The sequence below is a fragment of the Saccostrea echinata genome, unplaced genomic scaffold (genome assembly GCF_033153115.1).
Source record: "Saccostrea echinata isolate AGI-Se365-2 ecotype Australia unplaced genomic scaffold, CSIRO_AGI_Sech_v1 ptg000009l, whole genome shotgun sequence".
Lineage (NCBI taxonomy): Eukaryota > Metazoa > Mollusca > Bivalvia > Ostreida > Ostreidae > Saccostrea > Saccostrea echinata.
Window position 1 is genome coordinate 34,849,871 of NW_026889758.1, and position 23,345 is coordinate 34,873,215.

Here is a 23,345-nt window from a genome sequence, read left to right on the forward strand (position 1 = left end):
TTTCTTTTTTTTAGTTAGGTAGTTGTTGAAAGTGCCCCCCCCCCCAACTGAAAATATATAGTTGTGCCCCCTCAAAGTGAAATCGGGTCTGTTTAAATTAATTTAATACATGATATCACTTATCTGCGGTATTGATATATTTTTAGACTAAACGTCATATAAATAGAGGAGGGAATTCCCAGCCTAATTTCATTTCTATATTGTAGTTATGGATATACTTCTCTTCGGACAACTAGTTGATTTTCCTCATGAAAACAAAGGATTCCTTGAGAGAGGTAAACGTTCAAAATTGTCTGTAAAATAAAATTATTCACCAATTCATTAATATTGACACATATAAAACGTATATAAGACAGATTTTAAATTAGAATTTGAATTGTGGCACACACACAAACATATATATATTTTTTACTGTACCAAGAATTTTACTTATAAACGTATATATATATATATATATATATATATATATATATATATATATATATATATATATATATATATATATATATATATATATATATATATACATGTAGTATTGTTTTTGAAAGGGGGCAGCCCAGCCAAAAAGAAATAAATAAATAAAATAAATTGACAACTTACCCGAAGACAAAACTTTGACAAGCCAATAAATAAATAAATAAATAAATAAATAAATAAATAAATAAATAATTAAATAAATAAAAACAAACAAACAAAAAAAAAAAAAAAAAAAAAAAAAAAAAAAAAAAAAAAAAAACACAAACAAAGCGAAAAAATCCTATTTCGTGGGAAGGGGGAGGGGGGTTCCAACCTTCTTTCACAACCAAATTCTATTCATACATCACCACAAAAATACCCTGGTTTGACTTTACTGCAACAAAAAGTAAGGGGGGAGAATCCTTTCAATGAACTTTTCAACAGTAAAAGGTTATTTTTGGAAAAAAAATGGGGAAGGTGACAGGCCTCCAGCCTCCTTGATGCTACATGCCTGATTTAATTATGCTAGAATTTTTTTGCATTAATTGCATGTATACATGTTTTTACAGGTAGAAATGCCAGGCAATATTGGAACTGTGTTTGGATGTTGCAAATACATAAAGATAACCATTTATGGAATGACAGAGTCGTTCAAAAGTTACAAAATCGGAATGAAATAACCTTAAGTTCTGTGTGTCAATGGGTTGCGTCATATGATGGTATATTGAAATCAGTTACAACAGAAAACTATTGCTTGAAATTCAGTATAAGGATATTTTCGAAACGAAACTATGAAAAGTTTCGTCACTTATTGGTGGAGAATCAATTAGAAAGAGATTTAGAACCAATCTTGTTAGATAAAGAGGTTTTAGAACACAATTCTAGAAGCAGATATCATATGAAAATTCTTCATCGTCGTTCTTCTTACACTGTCATTACAAAGGAGGCTGACGGATATGAAAGTGATGACTCAGCACTTTCCTCAAATCCAGACCTTGAGAATCTAGCTCAGGTAGAGTATTACAGTTCATTCAACTTATATCATAATTATCATGTTATGTAATGCGGAAGCGTATCAGTGCCACGTAATACCTTTCAAAGTTGGTAACTCTAACTTTAAAGTTGGTAATTCCAACTTTAAAGTTGGTAATTCCAACTTTAAGATTGGTAATTCTAACTTTAAAGTTGGCTTTTCCAACTTTTAAGTTGGTGATTCCAACTTTAAAGTTGGTAATTCCAACTTTAATCTTAGTTTTTCCAACTTTAAAGTTGGTAATTCCAACTTTAAAGCTGGCTTTTCCAACTTTAAAGTTGGCGATTCAAACTTTAATGTTGGCTTTTCCAACTTTAATCTTCGCCTTTCCAACATTGTATGGCTTTATGCTATTATATTCATATACTTTGTAGGTAGACTCGTGTTGCTGTTTTATACATGTAAATACAATGGAAAGAAACGATTTAATTATGAAATTGTAATGAAAGAAGGAATGATTTCATGGTGTTTTTTAATATACAGAATTGATACATTTAGTTCAATTGTATTTTTAGCATAAAATATAATGTTGATTCATGAAATATGGAGATAACGCACAGTAATCAAGCTCAAAAGCCCATTTAAACAATACAAATCTGGAGCAGAGCAAACACGCGCCTCTAGAAACATCAAAGGTGGGATCAGGTGCCATGGAGGAGTAAGCACCCCCTGTCGACCGGTCACACCCGCCGAGTGCTCATTTCGTGATCGGGTAGACAATCCGTAGACAATTCAGTATTTAAATAATGGCCTAACAACTAGTATGAAAAACGTCAGTCAGCATTTGACTTAATGATAAACTGTATTTGCTGACAAGGTCATTGTATTATCCTTAATATCAAACAACTTAATTTTGGTCTCTTTTGTTTAAGCAAAACAAAATATGACTAATCTCCTAAAAAGATATGTTTAAAATCCTGTCATGTACGAAGATGTATGAAGTTCACGTCTATAAAATTATATAAGATGAAGCAAAAGATATACAATGTATAAGGGCTTTTAAAGTTGGAAGTTATATGTAAGGTCATAGGGAAGGTCATGGTAAAAAAATGACACAATTGAATTAATTAATTGCTCACCAATTTGTTTCAGTGTATTAAAGTTGCATCAATAAAATTAGTAATTATTTAAAATAAAGGGGAAAACTAAAGAAAAGGGTTAGAAAAGCTCAAATTAAAGTTGGAAAAGCCTAGATTAAAGTTGGAAATACCAACTTCTAAGCTGGAAAAGCCAACTTTAAAGTTGGAAAAGCCAAGATTAAAGTTGAAAAAAGCCAACTTTAAAGTTGGAATTATCAACTTTAAAGTTAGAAAAGCCAAGATTAAAGTTGGAATAAGCCATCTTTAAAGTTGGAATTATCAACTTTAAAGTTGGAAAAGCCAAGATTAAAGTTGGAATTAGCAACTTTAAAGATGGAATCACCAACTTTAAAGTCGGAATTGCCTACTTAAAAAAATATATTACGTGGCACTTTTATGCTTTCGTGTTAGCGTTTGTTAAATTAAAACAATAAAAAATTCTTTGGTTGTTAAGATTGGAATTAGTTTGCAACTGTAGCAGAATAAAAAATCCAGAATCCGCATAAGTGGGTTATATAAATTTTTCCTGCAATAGATGCAACGACAATTTATTGTTTATATTCATGTCTTCATAAATCATATAAAGTGGGTGTAAGGTGACTGATAAATAACGATGAAATAAAATATATGTATCCAATTGAACATGTCAATATTTCAAAAGTGTTAACAAGATTCTCGGAAAAAAGTAACCTTTAAAGGTTTACAAGTGCAAAAGGTTCTTTTAGTGACAGTCTCTTACATGTAATAACTCAATTAATGAAGACAAGTCTACATATGAGTAATTTTACCCCTATCCTAACACACACACACACACAAAGCCATGGGCCTTGATGATCACCTGAGTATCAAAGTTTCTCAGGCTATGTCCCTCTTAGAACTGGGTGAATTCAAAAATAATGACCACCAAATTGATTTTTTAAAAAAAAATCAACTACCCATAACATATTTTCACTTATATCATCATATTGTACATGCATTCTAATTAAAATTCCTGAAGTTGCAATAGAATAGCAAGTTGATAAAAAGTTTCAAAATTTTTATTATTCAACTTTATTTGAAAATAGAAAATATCACTACATCCTAAAAGACTTTCTAAAATACAAAATCAAAAGAAATTATTTTTTTTTTGGCTTCAAAAGGGTATCAGGGATATAAATGATTAGATTTTCATGATTGACTTTCTTCTCTTGTATATGTGGAAAAAAAAAATGGCGTTTTGATTGTTATTTTACATTATGTTTTCAATTCTGATTTTTAAAAGTTCTAATAGGAAAGAAATATGAAAAAATAAAATTTGTCCATTTAAGTCAATTCTTTAAATCAAAGCCAAAAAGAATTTTGATATACAAGTTTTCTTACAAAAAATCTAGATTTTGAAGTGACCCTATTTTACATTAGTTGACAGACATAATGTTTTGAACGTCAAATAGTATCTTGAAAACATTTTTTTTTCAATTTCTTTTTTAGTAAAGATAGATGAAGATCATTGATGATTATAAAACAGTTTTGTTGCACTCCTGGCTGCAGTAAAATTAAAAATTAAAACCATAGAACACAAAAATTCATAAAGTGTTTTCAACATCAAGAGGTAACGAAATTGTGCATTATTATAGTCCAATACTTCACAATTAAAACACATAAAAGTTTATAAACTTGACTTTATATCTTGAGTTATTCCCTATTTATGTAAAAAAAAACTTAGCTAAAATATATATTTAGAAGATAAAATAAATTTTACAGTACATTTTCCTTCACAGGAAAACACTGAAAGCAACTGAGGTCAACCAGAAACATTCTACTCATCAATTTTTTCTTTGTATTTATTCATATTTGAGCAGCAATAATTCGAACATATTTATTGCACTTTTGACCAAGAGCTGCACATGAGAGTCTTTAAAGTAGAATTGTGAAGCTAAAATTACATCAGAACTTGTTCTGTTGTTTCAGTGAAGTTGAGGTGGAATTACTTGAATTTAATAACGATGTTTTCAGTGTGTTTATTTTTTATATTCATTAAAAAAAAAAAAAAGAAGAAGATAAAAACACATCTGAATCGATGAAATTGAAAAAGAGAATGACTTTAATAATAAAACTGTCAATAATTTAGTACTGAATTATTCAAATAGATCATTATTAATTAAAGAATTTCTTAGCATGAATAGAAGTATTTTCATCATATAGCTTGAATCTTTTTAAAATCTGTTGCACTCCTGACCATAGAAATATAGATCTGAAACACCGACAGACCCTGTAATTGATAAATCTTTTGGTAAAAATGTTCTATGTGTCTTCATTTTCCAAAATAAAACTTAGAGAATCATATTCTGATAAAAGTTTTTTCATGCTGGGGATTGTTGAAATCCTGACATTATTGGGTATGCACAGATACTTGACTCTCATTAATGCTGCTTGTGATTTATATACCATTTTTAAGTTTTAAATTGTATATCAGTTATTGTTTTACACTTTAAGAATTCTTTTTTGACTTAATTATCTTTCAGATTTTTTAAAATTAATGTTTTTTTGGCAACACTACATTTTTTCTGTTGCACTCCTGACATGGTATAACATTTTTTCAACTTCAGCCATGACCACAACTTGGTCAAACAAAAGTTGCTACGGTCTACATTTCAAGCTCAATACTTTGATTGTTATCAGGAAAGTCCTTATTTCCAACATAAACCATTATTATTTATTTCAAAGGTCTTGAAAAAAAAATATTGAATTTTCAAAATGTCACAAAAAGTGTTGCACTCCTGACATTTTTAGCATCATTTTTGGGCAAAACTTTTTTGTGAATTGAAATATCAATGAGATATTTGGCAGGTATTTAGAACTTTCTATATCCTAAGACATAGAAATTTATTACCATTGCCTGTATTTTTAGTGCAGGTTGATAAATAAGTGTTTGTTCATTTTTTTTTATTCACCCAACTTTAACTCTGGACCCTAACAAACAATAATATTCATATGAGGATTATGATAATCAGTTTGCCTCCTAGAAGTTCAAGGGTAAAAAAGATATGGTACACTGTGTAATAAATTTCAATTAATTAACAACGTAGCCCAGCCCTGGGACTTGATTCCTGGAGCGGAAGAACATAGACTTTATATATTGTAGAGACCAAGCTGCTCATTATAATGATGTAAACAATTTGCATGCTAAACGTTCATGAGTAATAATGAATAAGCTTTTCAAATATGTAAAGTACTTTCAATACAAGATTAACGTAGTTCAACCCTGGAATCTTACCTGAGCCAGAGGACCAGGAATGGATGATGTGCTACACGACCCCTCAAGAGATTGACAAAAAATGAATATCCGAATTTGAAATTTTTTTCCCTGTAGTTAATGTTTGATACGTGTACTTTCACTGAATACCACTTTCATTACCGGAAATAAGATCATATGGAAGAAATATATCTCTATTTCAGGTGGAGTACACTGTTAACATCCAATTCCCATTGACTTTTTAGCCCCGCCCTACTTTTAAAAGCACTTAAAAGAGGTACATTTTTCTCCTTCGACTGGTCAGTGTATTTTATCAAATCTACCTATATGTGAAAGGAGAAAAATGTACCTGAATGCGCTCAATTATAGTATGTTTGAAAACGTTCGGAAATCCAATGGCCTTCCTCATTATAAACGATTGTTCTTTACCTGACGTGAACTTGCTTGACCTTTTAAAACCTTACTCATCTGTCCTGGTGAATACACTTAACTTTTTGTTTTAGAACATATATAACGTGGTATACATTCATCTCAAATGTTGTTGACACTTCATATCATCGCAATCATGGCCTCGTTAATATAAGTGGATAATATATCCCCAGCTTTGTTAATTGTTGATTATAATAAAATTATAATTATCTTCTTAACTTCACACTGTCTACACCACTGTATTTTGATAATAAATTTATTGTTTGAAGTATTCAACTCTCATGAATACATACGTACTTTGATTCCTGACTGATATACATTGGCAATGTAAATGTAGACGAGTAAAGCCAAATCTATTCACTGAAATGCATATCCGTCTATTGTACTAAGACCGATCCATTCTTTTCGCCTTTATTCATAAGACAACAAATGGTTACAAAGCAGCGCGAATTTAGATCTTATAGGGTTTAAAAAATCAACGATTGTGCAGTATTCCTCATAATTTTAAAGTATCCAAACAATTATCATGCAAACAATTTGTCTGCTAGAATGTCAAAGACTAAAGGGGATTTTCAAAGGTGTATTGTATTTTCAATATATGACTAATAAAATATGGAGATAACGAACAGTATGACTTTAACTTTTCAATCGTAAACTTCCCGTACTTATGCAGCAATATACCCTTATCACCTGCATACGGGGTCTATATCTCTCAGTTGATTCGATACGTCAGAGCATGCTCTACGTATGAACAATTTCTAAAACGAGGCAAGTTATTGACAAACAAGTTGATGAAACAAGAATATCAACAGTCTCGTTTAAAGTCATCATTTCGTAAGTTCTATAGTCGATACAATGACCTTGTCAGCAAAGACAATCTACCATTTAGTCAAATGCTGACTGACTTTTTTCATACTATTTGTTAGGCCGGTCACACCCGCCGTATGCTCCTTGTCATGATTGGGGAAAAAACGGAAAAATCCGTAGACAATTCAGTGCGTAAATAATGGCCTAACAATTAGTATGAAAAACGTCAGTCAGCATTTGACTAAATGACAGCTTATATTTGCTGACAAGGTCATTGTATCGACGATAAAACTTACGAAATAATGAAATCAATCGAGACTGTTGATATCTTTGTTTCATCAACTTGTTTGTCAATAGCTTGCATCGTTTTAGAAATTGTTCATACGTAGAACAGGCTCTTGCGCATCGAATCAACTGGGGACAAAACCCCATATGCAGGAGATAATGGTATATTGCTACACAAGTAAGGGAAGTTGACGATTGAAAAATTGAAGTTATCACGTTTATCATAAAGCTTTGTTGTTGTTAGGTTACAATTAAAGACTTTTTCTAGTAAAATATCCAAATTTGAAACAGATTTGTCAGACTCTATGGCATATTTGTCGACATATGAATGGAAGTAACTATTGTTACTTAATAATACGTCGTTGATGTATCTAAATGTAGAGTTGAAGGCCACAGTAAGTGCTTTCTTCTTCTCATGTAGAAGTTTTTGAATAAATTCTGCTTCATTTGAATACAAAAATAAGTCTGCTAACAAGATAGTGCAATTGGTACCCATGGGAATTCTAACAGATTGTTGAAATATCCGATCTCCAAAACCTACAGAGATATTGTCAATCAGAAACTCAAGCATCTTTTAAATATCAACTTAAGAGTACTTGTGTGTACAATCGAATGCTTTTTAACAAAATAAGTTTGCATATGACCAATGACAAGGTAAGTATATTTACGAGTTCCATTTTTATTGAAAAAGCAGGTGTCTATGATGTCAAATAGTCTGGGCTTTAATTTATGAATGATTGTATAAAGTGTTGAAAAGTCGTACTTGTTGATGTTATTGATTTTGATAAAAATTTTGTGAATTCAAATTTTCTGAAAGTTCCTTGGAGGTTTTAAGTATCCACATCTGATTTACACCACTTCTCGAATGCACTGTTGTACAGTACTTCTGAAGTTTCTCCTTCACTGCTGTAAATATTTTTGTGAGGAGTAAAGAAAGAGGCTTGGTAGAACATCTACTGGAACCCGCTAGGTATCTTTGTTTGCAAGGATTTTTATGGAGTTTTGGAATCCAGTATAGGTATGGTAATTCAAATTCATTTTGAATGTTGGGAATATTAAAAATATTTAAAACTGGCATATGGTTTTGAAGAATTTCATCCTTAGAAAGGGAGCTATGGGTATAAGTTGGATTACCGCTTGCAGAATTAAATCCTAGTTCCTCTAAAATACAATTCAAATAATGAGCCTTACAAACAAAGACAATGTTATAACTTGCTTTGTCAGCGGGGACCAGTACATACTGATCGTGTATTCTATTTGATTATTATTTCACTCCTGCATTGTCGAAGACAGAAGGATAGATGATTTTCATATCGCCCACAGGCACTTGGGGGCTGCCCCCTTTCCATTTTTTCTTTTTTTTAAATCTGGGATTTACACACCTTTTTTCCTATTTTTGTATTCTAATATGCATTATATGTTATCGGTAATTTAATTCTTTTGTCTCAAAAAGCTGTTTTTGAGTATATCATTTTCGACTGATACATAAAAAGAGAGTTTACGTATCAGTCGAAAATGATATATTAAAATATTTCATCACTGAAATCTTCTTACTAAAAGGTAGCTATGCCAGACGAATGGTTTAACAACTTCACACGGCGTGTGGACGAAATGCAGACAGAAATAAGAGAGTTTAAACAGAATTTTATTGAAGCCTTAAATGAAAACTTTAAAGCAATATCTGAAAAACTTTATGGACAAATCAGAGAAGTTCATAGAAAGATGGAAAGACTGAATGAGGATGTAAAGAGTAGTGATGCACAAACTGAAAAGATGTCCAGCGGCAGGTTTCAGCATGTATTTCAGAAAATTGAGCTTTTACGTCGGCAGCAAGAACAGACGTTTTCCAAAGTTGCACAGCTTGAAAGTACCACGACAGAATCAAACGCACTTGTTTTTGAACTTCATCAAAAAGTGGATTCACTGAGAAGGACAGTTCAACAACACAGTGGAGATATAGAGAACAAATCTTCAGAGTGCTCGCGGATAAAGGAACTATTAGCAATGATTATAAAGAGCTTGGAAATGGACTGTTCACTGAAATGTAAACTTAGTCCACAAGGTTTATCAAGAGAACAGCTTACTGTGAAATCTGAGGAAATTTTTTTAAATGTTAGACAATCTGATCAGGTTAATTGTAACGCATCTAGAGACTCTAATGATTCGGAAAACATTGAGTCCCATTCTTCCATGTCGACAGAGGACACAAACGGAATTCCAGATAAAAAATCAACGCTGACATTCAAGGGCGAGATGGATGATCTCTCATCTTGTGAATTTAATGATACGATATACCCCTTCTATTCTGAAGAACATGTTATCAAACAAGTACCGACCGACATCTCTCCAGAATCAAATAGACCCTTATCTCCTACACTCGCAAAGGCAATCAGCGAATACGGAAGTGAATTATTAATTTCAGGTAGGGCTCAAAACTCGTAAAGATTCAATAGCATAATGATGTACATTAGAAAAAAACTTCAAAGGTCAAGGTAAGACATTCTTAATATTTTTTTCAGATGATAACTTTAGTTCTCTTTGAGCTTTTGCAGATTTAATGTTTTTAATCTCTCTAACTTCAATGCGACTCCAACTGATTTTGAGGTTAAAAGATCAACTTTATTTTTTGAAGATAACGAACAGTAAACATGCTCAAAAGTCCACTTAAACAATACAGTTCAGGAGCAGAGCAAATACGGACCTCTAAAAACATCAGAGGTGGGATCAGGTGCCACGGAGGAGCAAGCATTCCCATAAAATTGTTTCCAGATAATAAACATAATTCTGTCAGAGCTTTCGCAATGAAACCAAAGATGATGACTCTAAATTAAAAACGACCCTATATTTATAGGTCAAAGGTCAAGGTCAGAAATTCATATATTGCAAAAAATGTTTTCAAATAGTAAGTTTAGTTCTCTTTGAGATTTTGCAATGAAACTTAAGGTGATGACTCTTGTTTATTGAATTTGAGGGGAAATGGTGAAAGGTCAAGGTCACACAATCACATATGTCATGAAATGATTCACATTAGTTTAGAATGATATCTCTAAAAATCTTTAAGCTTTGAAATGCAATTTTATATAATAACTCCCTGTGACTTAAAGACTCATATTGGTTTTGAGCTCAAAAACTCAAAGTTCATGGTCAGAAATTATTATGTTTTATAAAATGTTTTCCACATGATAATTTAAGTTCTTTCTCATTTTGGTACTGAAACTTAAGGTGTTGACTCTCTATCTTAAGAAGGACCCCTATTTAATATGAGGCCAAAGGTGAAAGGTTATGTTCACAGGTTCATACATGGTATAAACTGATTTGCAGATGATATAATGTTGAGGTGAAAGAGTCAAAGGTCAAGGTCAAAAACTTATGTTACCAATTGTTCCTGAAAATATTTCTAGTAAACTCCTGTCCTTAATTCCGTTAATTAGCTTGTTATATAGTATATACAATGTAACTTTGTTCAAATGGTGGTCCTTGAAGTATTAATGGGACCACAATAGGGAGTCAATATTTGACATAGGGAATCGTAGAAAAAAAACTTTTTATCAAGAAAGACTGGACCACATTTTATTAAATATGCAAGCATATTCATGTAATGTGAATTCAAAGTTTATTAAAATTATAGCCCTTGGTTAGAATGGGACAGTAACGTGTGGTGAAAGATTCGTAAGGGTATATATTAGTAAAATAATCTGTAGGAAGCTTCTTCTTTTGAACACCAGGTCAACACTTAGTCATTGCGATGGAGCATGATCATGAAGTGTAGATTCAATAAAAATTGTGACTCCTTGGCTAGGGGGATGCTACAATAAAGGGTTAATTTTACAGTCATTATAGGATTTTTTTCCCCTCAAAAACAGCAAGGCCACAAATAGTAATTTTAAAATGTATGCATTTTCATGCAGTGTATAAACGTGTCCAATAGGGCTATCATGAGGCTACAATAACGGGTTGAAATAGAATATGGGAATATATAGGGAAAAAAATGAAGAAAAATCTTCTTCTAAAGAACAGAAGGGTCACAACTGGTCAAGGAATAAAGAATCCCTGTGTGAGCGAAATATATATTTGCTCTAATTATGTTCCCTGTGGCCAGGATTTGATCACTATTGGGGAATAAAATTTTATAAATTTTATACAGAAATATATTGACATTAATAAGAACAAGGTGAACACAATATGTAAAATTGACATTAAGCTTCAAATTGTTGAAGTCGTTGTCTTCAATTTTTTTAAAACTATAATAAGGGTCTCTGCTTATCTACGATTACATAATCATCGAGCATTGTGACGCAGTGATCTCTTTCCTGAGCTAAAACCTCAAATGTGCTTTTCTGATCAAAGTTTTGTCTGTCATCTGTATGTTGTCTGTTGCTGTTAACATTATACATTTTTAATTACTCAAAAACCACCAGTTCAATATCAATCAGTTTCAACCAATCTTGCCACAAAGCATCCATGGTTGAAGGTGATATACATTTGATCAAATGAAAACCCGTACTCCTTCGCAAAGGGATATAATTTGCTAGTAGTGATGTGATGTGATAGTCATTTAAGGAATTCTGCCCAGATTCAATGGATTTGAATGCACAACAGATGTGCACTATTTTATTGCTCAATATATTTAGACATGATTTCCATTTATACTTATCAGTATGTTAGGATTGATTGCGCCTTAATTTATGACCTTGAAATGTCCTTCAAGAGTTATCTCCCTTTTTTGAATCAATAAATTTAAAAAAAAATAATCTTTTTCAACTTTTCACTGCGGCATTTGATAGCTTACTTAGTATTTAAATTTTTATGTAAACAAATAGCTTACCTTCATAGACCTTTATGCCATCCTCTTTGATTAATTACTGCTTAGGTACATATATCATATAAAATAGATATATCGTATTCTTAAATGCTTTAGATGAATGCCAGAGCATTTATATCAGATGAATATTTAATTATAGATAATTTTGTTTTATTAGGGGTAATATACCTCAAGAACCACTGTACCTGAAAAGACAAAACCTATGTGGAAGGCTTCCTTATACAATTTATATTCAAGTTAGTTCAAATCATGACTCCTCGGCAAGGGCGGAGACACAATAGGGAACCAACCTTTTGTCTAAGAGTGATTGCGGGGAAATAATATTTAAAAACTGGTCTTTTTAAGACCAACATGGTCACAACTAGTCATATTTGAATAACCTGTAGGGAAGGTTCAAATTTGTTCAATGACCCCTGGGACTATAGGATTGGGTCACAATAGGGGACCAAAGCTTGACATAGAAATACATATGAGAAAAAATATTTGAAATTCAAAAAAAAATACAGAGCCCTCAGTCATCTTCATATGCAAGCATACCCATGTTTTATAAATCAAGTTTGATTGTCACTGTCTTAAGGATTAAAGATGGGTCATAATGAAATGTACAACTCGATGCCAGTAATCCTGACATTTAAACAAGCTTAGAATGAAAAAGGTGAAGATAACGAACAGTGATCGATTTAAAAAAATATTTCAAACGATACAAACTTGTGATCAGAACAAAAATCACGGGCCTCTGGAAATTTCAGAGGGGGAATCAGGTATTTAGAAGGAATAAGTATCTCCTATGTGAGCCCTATGTATTGATCAGGTAGACAGAATATTCCGTAGTCAAATTTAGTATACAGGTGGGATCAGGTGCTTAGGAGGTGTAAACATGCCAACTCCTACCGTGACACGGAACTTTGGTTTCTAAGGTCTCATCTGGACGTCTCGTGACTTTCACCTCTACTGCCGGGCGCTTTAAAAGGGTCTCTCGATCACCATACCAGTAGGCTACCTAGACCGGTCCATAAATAAGGAAAGTTGACGATAAATAAAGCTGAGTGGTCTCGTTTGTCATACTGTTTTGTTGATAGTTAGCCATTATCTTCTATAGTCAGTAAAATATCCAAATATGAAACGGATGTGAAGGACTCTGTGGTGACTTTTATTTCGTGTTCACTGGGATATGTCGAGTCGACATACGAATGGAAGTCACTCAAGTTGAAGGCTACAGGCCAACAGCAAGAGATTTCTTCTTGTGTAGAATTTTTTAATAAATTCAGTTTCATAGGAATATAAAAATAGGTTGGCTAATAAAGAAGCAAGATTAGTGCACTCGGAATTCCAACAGTTTGTGGAAGACTTGGTCTCCAAAGACTACTTAGATGTTGCCATTAAGTAACTTCAGCATCCTTTCAATATCAACCTCAGAGTACTTGTGTGTAGATTAAGAATAATTTTTAACAAATTAATTTTGTAGATTACCAATCACAAGATATGAAAATTTACGAGTTCCATTTCTATTAAAGAAGCAGTTGTCTATGATATCCAAAAGACTAATTTTTGGTTAATCCTGCGGAATGGTTGTATGAAATGTAGAAAAGTCGTTTTAAAGACAGATGATACAAACAAAAAATGGATGCTTGGTATAAATTTTTGGACCTAATTTGGTCGTAAATGATGTAAATAATATATTTCTAAAATATTAAAAAAATTGTAAACTCTCCATGATGTTCAAAATTCTACCTTTCTGCAACCATCCTTATTAATCTATACAACTTTTGTCACTTTAAACACCATTATCGTGAACCTTTGAATGAAATATTAAAATCTATGTGGTTAAACTTATTCATTTTACTTATATAAGCATGATTTATTTGTTATTTTCAAGATTTTTGATAAAAATTTGCTTGTATCATCTGTCCTTAATGTGACTGACTCCTGAAAAAGTAATCATTGTCATTTTAAATTTTCTAAAAGTGTTTTTTGTTTTTCAGTATCCACATTTGATAAGCATATTTTTGAGAATCCACGTTTGATTAACACCACTATGGAAGTAAATAGTTTAATGCAAATTTATTTTCTTTAGATGACGGGGAAGAGACAGAATTGCTAGAAGATATAACCACGGAATCAGCAAGTTCTGAAGAGCCAGCGGATACAGAATCTTACCAAAACATTATCACTGAAACAAATAGAAGTGATCAGCAATACGTAATGATGAAATATTGTACACATAGTAATCGAACTTTGAACCTCTCTGATCATAAAAACTCTAAACTAGTCAGAAGAACAACAGAGAAGGTTCCTGAAGGTAATAATAATGGCTAACCAAAACAAAAAAAGATCATTGAACTAACAGAAAAGATAATCAATCATTGCAAACAAATATGACATATGCCCCCCTCCCCAAATTTAAATAATTCACTTTAATTCAATTAAAAATATTTTACAACAAAACAATTTTTATGATAAATATGAATTATAATGCATTGTTTACAATATTAAATTCAAAAACTGCTCACAAAATCACAAAGAAACAAGATATATGGAAAACTATTTCTTGTAATGTAAGTATATTTAGAAGAGAATTCTTCAAATCTACACATTTGTTTAATTTATTATCTTGGAACTTTAGCCCTATATATTTTTTACTCAGTTTTACTTTCATTCCTTTAAACTACACAGAACTTCAGTCATAAAAAACGAGATTCAAGAAAATATTTTATTGCATAGATTTTTATTACCCCTTATATGACATTTTTAGTGCAAAAAAAGGTCACACGATATTTTTTTGCGCATTAATTTTAGGATTTTTTTCAATAATAAATATTATACAAACCATTTTATTGCCTTGATTACATCAGGTAAAATATGATAAAGGTTAAAGTGATAAGCCTAAAAATTACAATTTAAGTACGAAAAATGTGAATTTAATTGTACCGTTATTCGGTAAGATGCACACTGACCCCCAGTTTTCTTTGCGATTTTGAGGCATGCCATATGAGTAGATATCTAAAATTTACTTCTAAAAAATCCTTGATATAACTAGTATCAGGAGTGACATACTTTAAAGGAGAAACTGTCCAAGTTCAATTTGATACAAACCTTCAAATTTTTTATTATGCAAAAATGAGAAGAATGTCACCATATATGCCAAGTTTAATTCTATAATTTTGATCTTTACTTTATCCAATTAAATTTGGTTCAGGGTGATGACTCATTCTCCGATCAGAAACTCCTTTGTGTCAACCATGAACTGATATTGCTTTATTTCAAATATATGATCCAGACGAAAAATATTTCCATTTCTTAAAATTTGACCTTGTCCAAATGACATTATATCAGGGCCATTACATACCCTATAATCATAGCTTCATTTCCCTATGAGCCAAGTGTCAGCTGGTAATTTATTTTCAATGCAAGATATGGACCTGACAGGAATTTTACATGTCTAATTTCCTTGGCATTGTCCAAATAACATTGGATCAGGTCATTATACTCCTCTTCTGTAAGCTACCTTAATGCTAAGGACATGTACATGTATAAAGATTCCATGTTATTTATGTCAAAAGTTAAGAGGAAGATGGATTTAATAATCATTTGATTATTATTGAAGTATTAAAGACAAAGAGATAGATCTAGAGTGATATACCAAATTAACTAAATACCCCCCTTCCTGTCTTTGATATGGAAATATGCTAGAAGCGGACTGACATTTAAAGAAATTGAAAGATTTTTCTCTACTTTTCAGATTGTAAGGAAGAATTAAATCTGTCAAAAATAAATCCTTCTTATACAGAAAACACATGCATTTCTGATGATAGAATACAAATAAACAATGAAATTGATCATAATAATGCTGATGTGGAAGTCAGCAACAGTGAATGTGATACAGATATTGAGGAAACCTTAAAAGTGTCCGGTTTGACAAAATCTAAACCAGTAATACGAACGGTTAAAGAGGCTCTAAAAGGTAAGACATTTCAACTGAATAAAAAATTGAGGACGTTTATACTCCTTTCAAATATAATTCATATTCGGCAAAGTTATAAGTATTAAGAAAGACTATTGTAAGATTTGCATGCCATAAAAGTTAAGTTCATCTGTTTGTAGGAATCCAGGAAAGGAAAATTGCATAAAGACTTGTTTTCTTCCTACTTACTAATAAATATTTTTGCATTAAAAAAAAGAAAGAAATGATTTCTCTGATAAATGGACTTTTTCTTTTACACTTTACTAAGTTGATCATGAAGAGAGCCGTCTTCACGGGCTGGACACTATGTTATGTGTTGATGTATCAGGAAGTATGACTTCAAAAGTTATGGAACAAGTAAAGTCAAGCATCTTTAGCTTTTTGGATGGTAAGCATTCATGTCTAATAAAATAATCCTAGTCCATTGATTGGGATGAAAGTAGCAGATGGTTATTATTACATCCAAATTTGTTCTTAGATTTATGGCTTGAATAAAATATTACATCAACGGATCAGTCGTTGCGTAATAAAAGAGAATCATAGTATTCCAGTTACCTTGTGTTTATAAAAAATCATGTTAAGAAGAGACAATTCAGATCTTCTTACAGCGGAAATGAGATTACTACCATTTCAGAATGAATGATTATTCGTCTTTTTTTTTTAAGTGTGTTAAAAATTAAGTTATTGATTGATTTTTATTTTCAGTTGTTGAAGAAATTGCTATAGATGATGGTTTAGAAGAAAATATAGGACTTACTGTTTTTGGAAAGGAAACAAAAATATTAGTCCAACTTACAAACGACTACACCAAATTTAGACGGGCAATCGGTAAGGCATCGTACGAAATTATATATGTATTTTATGAATTTTTCGTATTTTATGCACTTACGAAATTGTTTTGTATTTTTTAAATAATCATAATGTATATGACTCGAATGGTTTTACTTGATTTTAAGAAAGTCTAACAGTTGGAGGGACTTCCCCGATACACACTGCACTATCTCTATGTCGACTAGAGCTACAACGTAATGGTAATTAATTTTACAATCTTGTAAAAAAAAATCATTAAAATGTAGTTTTCTTGCTTTCGGCATCTAAAACGACAAGGGCTTTTACATAATTGAACAAAAATTAAAAAAAAAAACAACTTTTATCTATGTCTAGCCTTTATATAAAACACATTTTCCATCATGTTTCCGGATTTCAAAAACGTATTCAAAAGCCTTATCTTGTTTTTGAAATCACACCTCACACAGTTTAAAAAATTTCTTTTCCTTGAAAAAAATGGCTGATTTTTGTTTTTGTTTTAGGACATGCAACATGTATACATGAACACTGTATAGCACCACGTATTATTTTGTTTACTGATGGTCGTGTTACTCGAGATTCGTATATGGATATGTCGGAGAGTGAACATGCACCAAAGGATCCAGAGGTATTGTAAAAACAACTAGTAAAACTGCATTTTAGAAATAGTTGGCACATAGTAGAGATCATTGTTAAAAAAATATATCTCGCAAGACATATTTTTTTTAAAATTTTCATTCTGTCTATCAGTACGATATAGAAAGCCCTTTTTTGTCATCAGTCAATCTCTTCAAGAATTTTGCCTAAGCACTAGTACCCTAGTACCTGTAGATAGAATTCCCACGGATTTTTTTTTAAAATAGTCGTAGTTAGATATAGAATTTATATCATGAGTTGAACAGAATTTTTAAAAATATTTTTTTTGGTGCAAAGAATGGGTAAAAATAAAAAACAATCCTGACTCAGGAGTGAAATGAATTCCATATTTAACTACAAAACATTGAATTTTCTGTTTATTATGTTTACTTTGGTTTCCATTTTGTCTCTGTCTTTTCTAACGCAGTCTCGTAGACTGTGAAGTCATAGTTATACGGTTGAGAGACAACATAGCTACGCGATGGTCAGATTGAAAATTGTAACATGGATTTAAACAACAATTTGGAGATACTTTGGCGGTTTTAGTCCGTTTCAGAGTGGTTAATTTACATTTGCTATCTTAAAATATGGAGTATTTTCTTTATAACACTCTTCTTGAAGGGAAGGAAAATTAAGAGTTTTGCCGCAAGTTTAATATTTTTCATAGAGAATAATATAACTTTTAATATTTTTCACTCTGATATAATATCACTTTCAAAGCTATCATTTGTATTCAATGGATAAAAAACAGTATTTCACTGTGGAACATGTAATAAAAGGTGTTACTTTATACAGAAATATGAGGAGATAACAACATTTGTACAGCAATTAGGAACCGAGGGTTTTCAGCTATTCACTGTGGGAACAGGACGGCAAACAAACAAGGTATTTTTTAGTATTTCACATGTATATTAGTTCAAATAATTAATTCTTAATCAGTTATTACACACACTATCACATTTAGTAATCAGTAACCTATTTAAACACTAAAAAACTTTGTACTTTGTTTATATTTTGTTTTCACTTTTAAAGGAATTTCTTGAGAGGCTGGCAAATTTGGGAGGAGGAAAGTATTTTGATTTGGACAATATTTCGGTTTTGACAAAACACTTCAAATATCAGGTAAAAGAATTTTAAAAGTAATGTGTTTTTAAGACGACTAATTGCATTCTTTGTTGCATTTTACGTTTTATAAAGATGACTAAATGGAGGGCATATATGAATGAATTATAAAAATCTTTATCCAGAAATTATAAAGGATTGATCTCTCTTTGAATGTTCATAAAAATATAAAATTCGCTTTCTTAGGAAAACTCAATCCTTTTTTAAATTGTTCAATTGTTTAAAATTTTAGTTTATTGTTGAAAAAGTAGTATTTACAGTGTACATGCAGGGGAACTGCTAATTTTTCCTTTTATTTTCTGTTTATTGTTGAAAAAGTAGTGAATAAATGCTTGGAAAATACCAATCTTTCTCTTTTTTCGGTTTATTGTTTTAAAATTAATATATATATATATGAAGGTAAACTGCCAATTTTTATTTCGCCCCGACTAAGTCTATGGAAACAGGAAAAATATGCATGCACATTAATTTAAATTTCATTTTTCTCGGTAAGTGCACAGTCAAACTTTTTAAAACTTTAAAGAATTATTAATTGAATTCTGTCGAGGTATTTTCTGCCAAAGTGAAAAAGGTGAAGATAATGAACAGTGATTGATCTAAAAAAAAAATAAAAATCCACAAACAATACAAATCTGTCAATAGGGTATATAACAGTCTCCCAGAAATTTCAGAGACGAGATTAGGTACCTAGGAGGAGTAAGCATCCCCTGTTGACCGGTCACATCCGCTGTGAGCCCAAAGTATTTATCAGGTAGCGGAATATTCCGCAGTCAAATCTAGTATAAAAACAAATGCCTAACAATAGGTACGAAAAACGTCAGCCAATATACGAACGAATGATAGGTTATATTTTCTAACAAGGCCATTATAACGGAAAACAATTTTCGAGATGCTGACTTTAAACGAGGTTTTTGAAATCCCTGTAAAATCAACTTATTTGGCAGTAGCTTGTCTTGGTTTAAAAATTGATCATAGTCGGAGCATGCTCTTGAGTATCGAATAAGTTGGGAGACATAGACCCCATATGCAGGTGACAGTGGAATATTACTACATAAATGAATAAAAACATTACAACATAAATGAATAAATACATAAATAAAAAATGGAATCGATTTCACATAGTTTGTCACTATGTCATGGAAAGAACGAATTTGTTAATTTGTCACGCTTCCCACTTTCTCTCGGGAAATAGAAAAGTTGATGTCCAGTGACAGTTGTGTTTGACATTTCTACATTCTTATTTCTTGCTTTCAATTCCAATAATGCAGCATTTTGATCAGTTCGGGGTGACATATGTTATTTCTTGCAAAAGCAAAAAATTATAGTTCCCCTTATTTTCAGATTATTGTCGGAAATTAATATTATGCCAATGTTTCTCCTTATTTTTAGTTCATTGTTGAAAAAGTAATGCATAAATGAAGGGACATTGCAATTTTTTTCTCCTTATTTTCATTTAATTGTAAAAGAAATTACACATAAATTAAGAAAAACAGCAAATTTTTCTCTTTATTTTCAGTTCATTGTCGGAGAAGTAATACATAGATGCAGGGAAACTTCCATAGGCTATTTGAATATGGATTATAAAACACAACTCCAACAAATAATAGGAAACCAGACCTGTAAGATTGACCAGGAGGACATTGTAATTTTAATATTATTTTAAATATAAAATGTTCTTTTTATTCTATCCTTTTTCAATTTATAATAGCATACCTTCATGTAAATTAGTTGAATCTGATTGATCGAGAGACGTTTGAAAAACGTAAAATGCTACCCTCTGAGAACAACACCATGCCCTCCAATGTGAAGTTACCATGAACAGGAAAAGAGAACTTGACAAGGGGTGATACTATAAAAATGAAAACATGCTTGAAATGTATACCCTTAAGGTTCACAGTGAATTGAGTGTTTTGGCTCTGTTGTGTAATTCAATGTAATAAAAATATTGCATGCATTAGAGGGAAGTACATGTATTGAGAATGGAAAACGTTGAGATGTAGTCAAGTTTGACAATGGTTCTCGGGGTGAAAATTTATCTCGTTATCCCAATTTCGTGCAGTATTTGTTCTCAGTTAATTTACTAAAGCCTAAGAAACTTCAACATTTTGTTAGCACACACACCCTCACACAAACACACACACATCTTATTTGGGTAAAGTAAAAACCAGTTTGTAGTTTTGTTTCTAAACATGTACAATTGAAATATATAATCATAAAATTTGAAATCCTTGACTGATTTGTAAAAATAGTGAAGACTGACAAGTACTTAGTATCCAGTCTTGAATAATTTTTATTCATTGTTACTTCCATATGCTCAAATTCCTAGAAATTCAAATTATCTTATTTTTGTACAAAACCTATAGGTTCAAATAGAGGAGTTTTTATTGTCGTCAGAAGAGTTGACTGATGTCGAGTATCCGGGTCTACCAAAGCTCGGATCTCGTGTAAAAACTAACACTGGAGAGGTGGGAACGGTGGTGAAACACAGAAAACTTAGTATGTAAATAAGACATCGTTATCCGGTGTTGTAATTTGATAAAAAAAAATTCGCACAAATAATGTATGTTGAAATAGTATTTGCTGAATAAACATACTTTCAATGGCAAGTAATAGAATTAATAAGAATGCATTTTAAGAGGCTAGTAACATTGTCTTTTCTGTTTCTTAAAATAGAAAGAACAAGGTTCACTTAGGGCCTTTTTTGGCCCTTTGAATTTCTGAAAAACTGAAACTGCTTAGTTTTAGTTGACTTGCATTAAATTTCATTTAGACTTTTGGCGATTGCGAAGCTACCAAAAATGACGCAATTTTCTGGCTAGTCAATGCATTATGACGTCATGAAATGCGTCATTTTCCTAACATCCTGAACAATTCTACGAAAACAGCCAATTTTTAAAGCTATTTTTCGATATTTAATATAGATCTCTGATCTAAAATATGCAATTATTTACTGATAGAACCGTTTCTAAGGTTTACAAAACATGTTTTATTTTTTAGATCAGAGGGTGCGCTCATATTATTTTTCTTCTCTGAAAGTACTTAAATATACCTGTTTTCCTTTAAATTCAAGAACATTGCAATTCCATAAAGCTTGTTTTCCAAGACCTGGACTTTAAGGAGAGAAATTTTAATAGGAAATGAAAGCACTAAGTCTCTACTTTATCTTAATGTTTAAAATGGAACATAAGGTGTTAGTCAATAAATTGGTATATCTACAGGGCCATTTTATGCATAAAGTGAACCTAGCTCTTTATAGGCTGTTTAGAGTGTTCAAGGCCAAGTTGTTGAGAACACCTGTTTTTGCCTTATTAAGATTAAATTCAATTTCATTTTCTTTAAAATTACAGATTGGATTAAAATTAAACTCGACAGTGGTGATATTATTTATCGGCACTTCATACAAAACGCACAGAATAACGAATTAGCAACAATAGATGATCCCCGAAAAGCAAAAGATGAATTTGACTTTTGTGTCGGTGCAATGGTAGTTGGAGGTACGATTTATTTGCCAGATAGTTCTGTTGTATGAAATGTGAAGCATTTTGTTTTAGACAGAAATTGAGATCAATGTCTCTATTAATTCCAGGTGATCCAACCAATAATAGAAAAGGATTTATTTACGACAAACTGAATTTAGGATTTGTTAAGGTAATTACATTAACCAAAACTACTGACCTTTTAATATTTTATTGTATTATTTGTAATTAATCTAATTATCATTATATCATATACATGTATTGACAATTAAGTTTTTAAATTATAGAATGAGAATGTGTTTAATGGATTTATATTACAAAAGTAGCATTTCTAATATTCTTTGGTTTTATAAGGTGAAGTGGCAAGATGGATTGAGAGAAATTTTGAAAATACATGACCTCCGCCTTATAAGGTACAAGTTTATTATTGTTGGTTTATTTTTTACCTAGATTTTAATAAAGTTAACAGAGTTAAAATTCATTTTCTTTAAACGTATAATACGTGTATAGTTTGAAGTTTTCAGTGACAGAAAAACAGAAAAAGAAGTGATGAATCGAAAATAATGTGAAATATGATACTTAATGAATATCTATTTTATCAATGGATATGTATGTACTGTTATTTTTTCTATGGATCTGAAATAGATGCATGTTCTAAGTGTTGTTTTTAATATTCCTGTTCTATTTTAATTTCAGAAATGGATCTCGAACTGAAAGATGCGATTTTTGACGATTGCCGAAAGAAGTCCACACTAAACATTGTATTTTTTATCTTAAATTTTATTTTTGTCATATTTTACTGTATGCATATATTTTAAATAATATAAGAATGGAATAAAAATATTTACTTATATTTGATGAATCAAAGTTAAAAATTTGCATAATGTACATTTTAAGAAACTCTTTAGTTGAACGGAAATCACGTGAATTTTCAAATAAGTAAAAGCGATAAAAAGTAATGTTTATTACTGTGGGTGTATGCAAATTTTGATGATGGAAGAGCAAAATTTTGGTTGTGTACGTGAGTATTCACAGTCATATCTATCGTCAACGGAACAAATTAATTAATATTTCATATATGAAAACAATGCAGTTTATAATCGGAAACAGTGGGAGAGAAGAGAGGGGCCATGGACATATTTATAAGAAAATAAGTTTCAGCAGATTCTGAATTCTGAGCGGAAATTGGTATGAATTTGA

The 23,345-nt window shown here is 31.2% G+C and overlaps 1 protein-coding gene across 1 annotated transcript; it reads left to right on the forward strand.

Moving 5' to 3' along the window:
- Positions 1–208: 208 nt before the first annotated feature.
- LOC133182673 (uncharacterized) lies at positions 209–23,027 on the forward strand. Its single transcript, XM_061317526.1, has 17 exons — positions 209–275; positions 1,026–1,468; positions 8,882–9,743; positions 14,218–14,442; positions 15,883–16,104; positions 16,373–16,492; positions 16,810–16,932; positions 17,061–17,135; positions 17,415–17,539; positions 18,343–18,432; positions 18,580–18,669; positions 20,186–20,311; positions 21,033–21,165; positions 22,017–22,163; positions 22,256–22,317; positions 22,500–22,558; positions 22,842–23,027. Exons 1-17 carry the CDS (start codon positions 209–211, stop codon positions 22,873–22,875), a joined length of 3,003 nt encoding a protein of 1,000 aa, XP_061173510.1. The 3' UTR covers positions 22,876–23,027.
- The last annotated feature ends 318 nt before the right edge of the window (positions 23,028–23,345 follow it).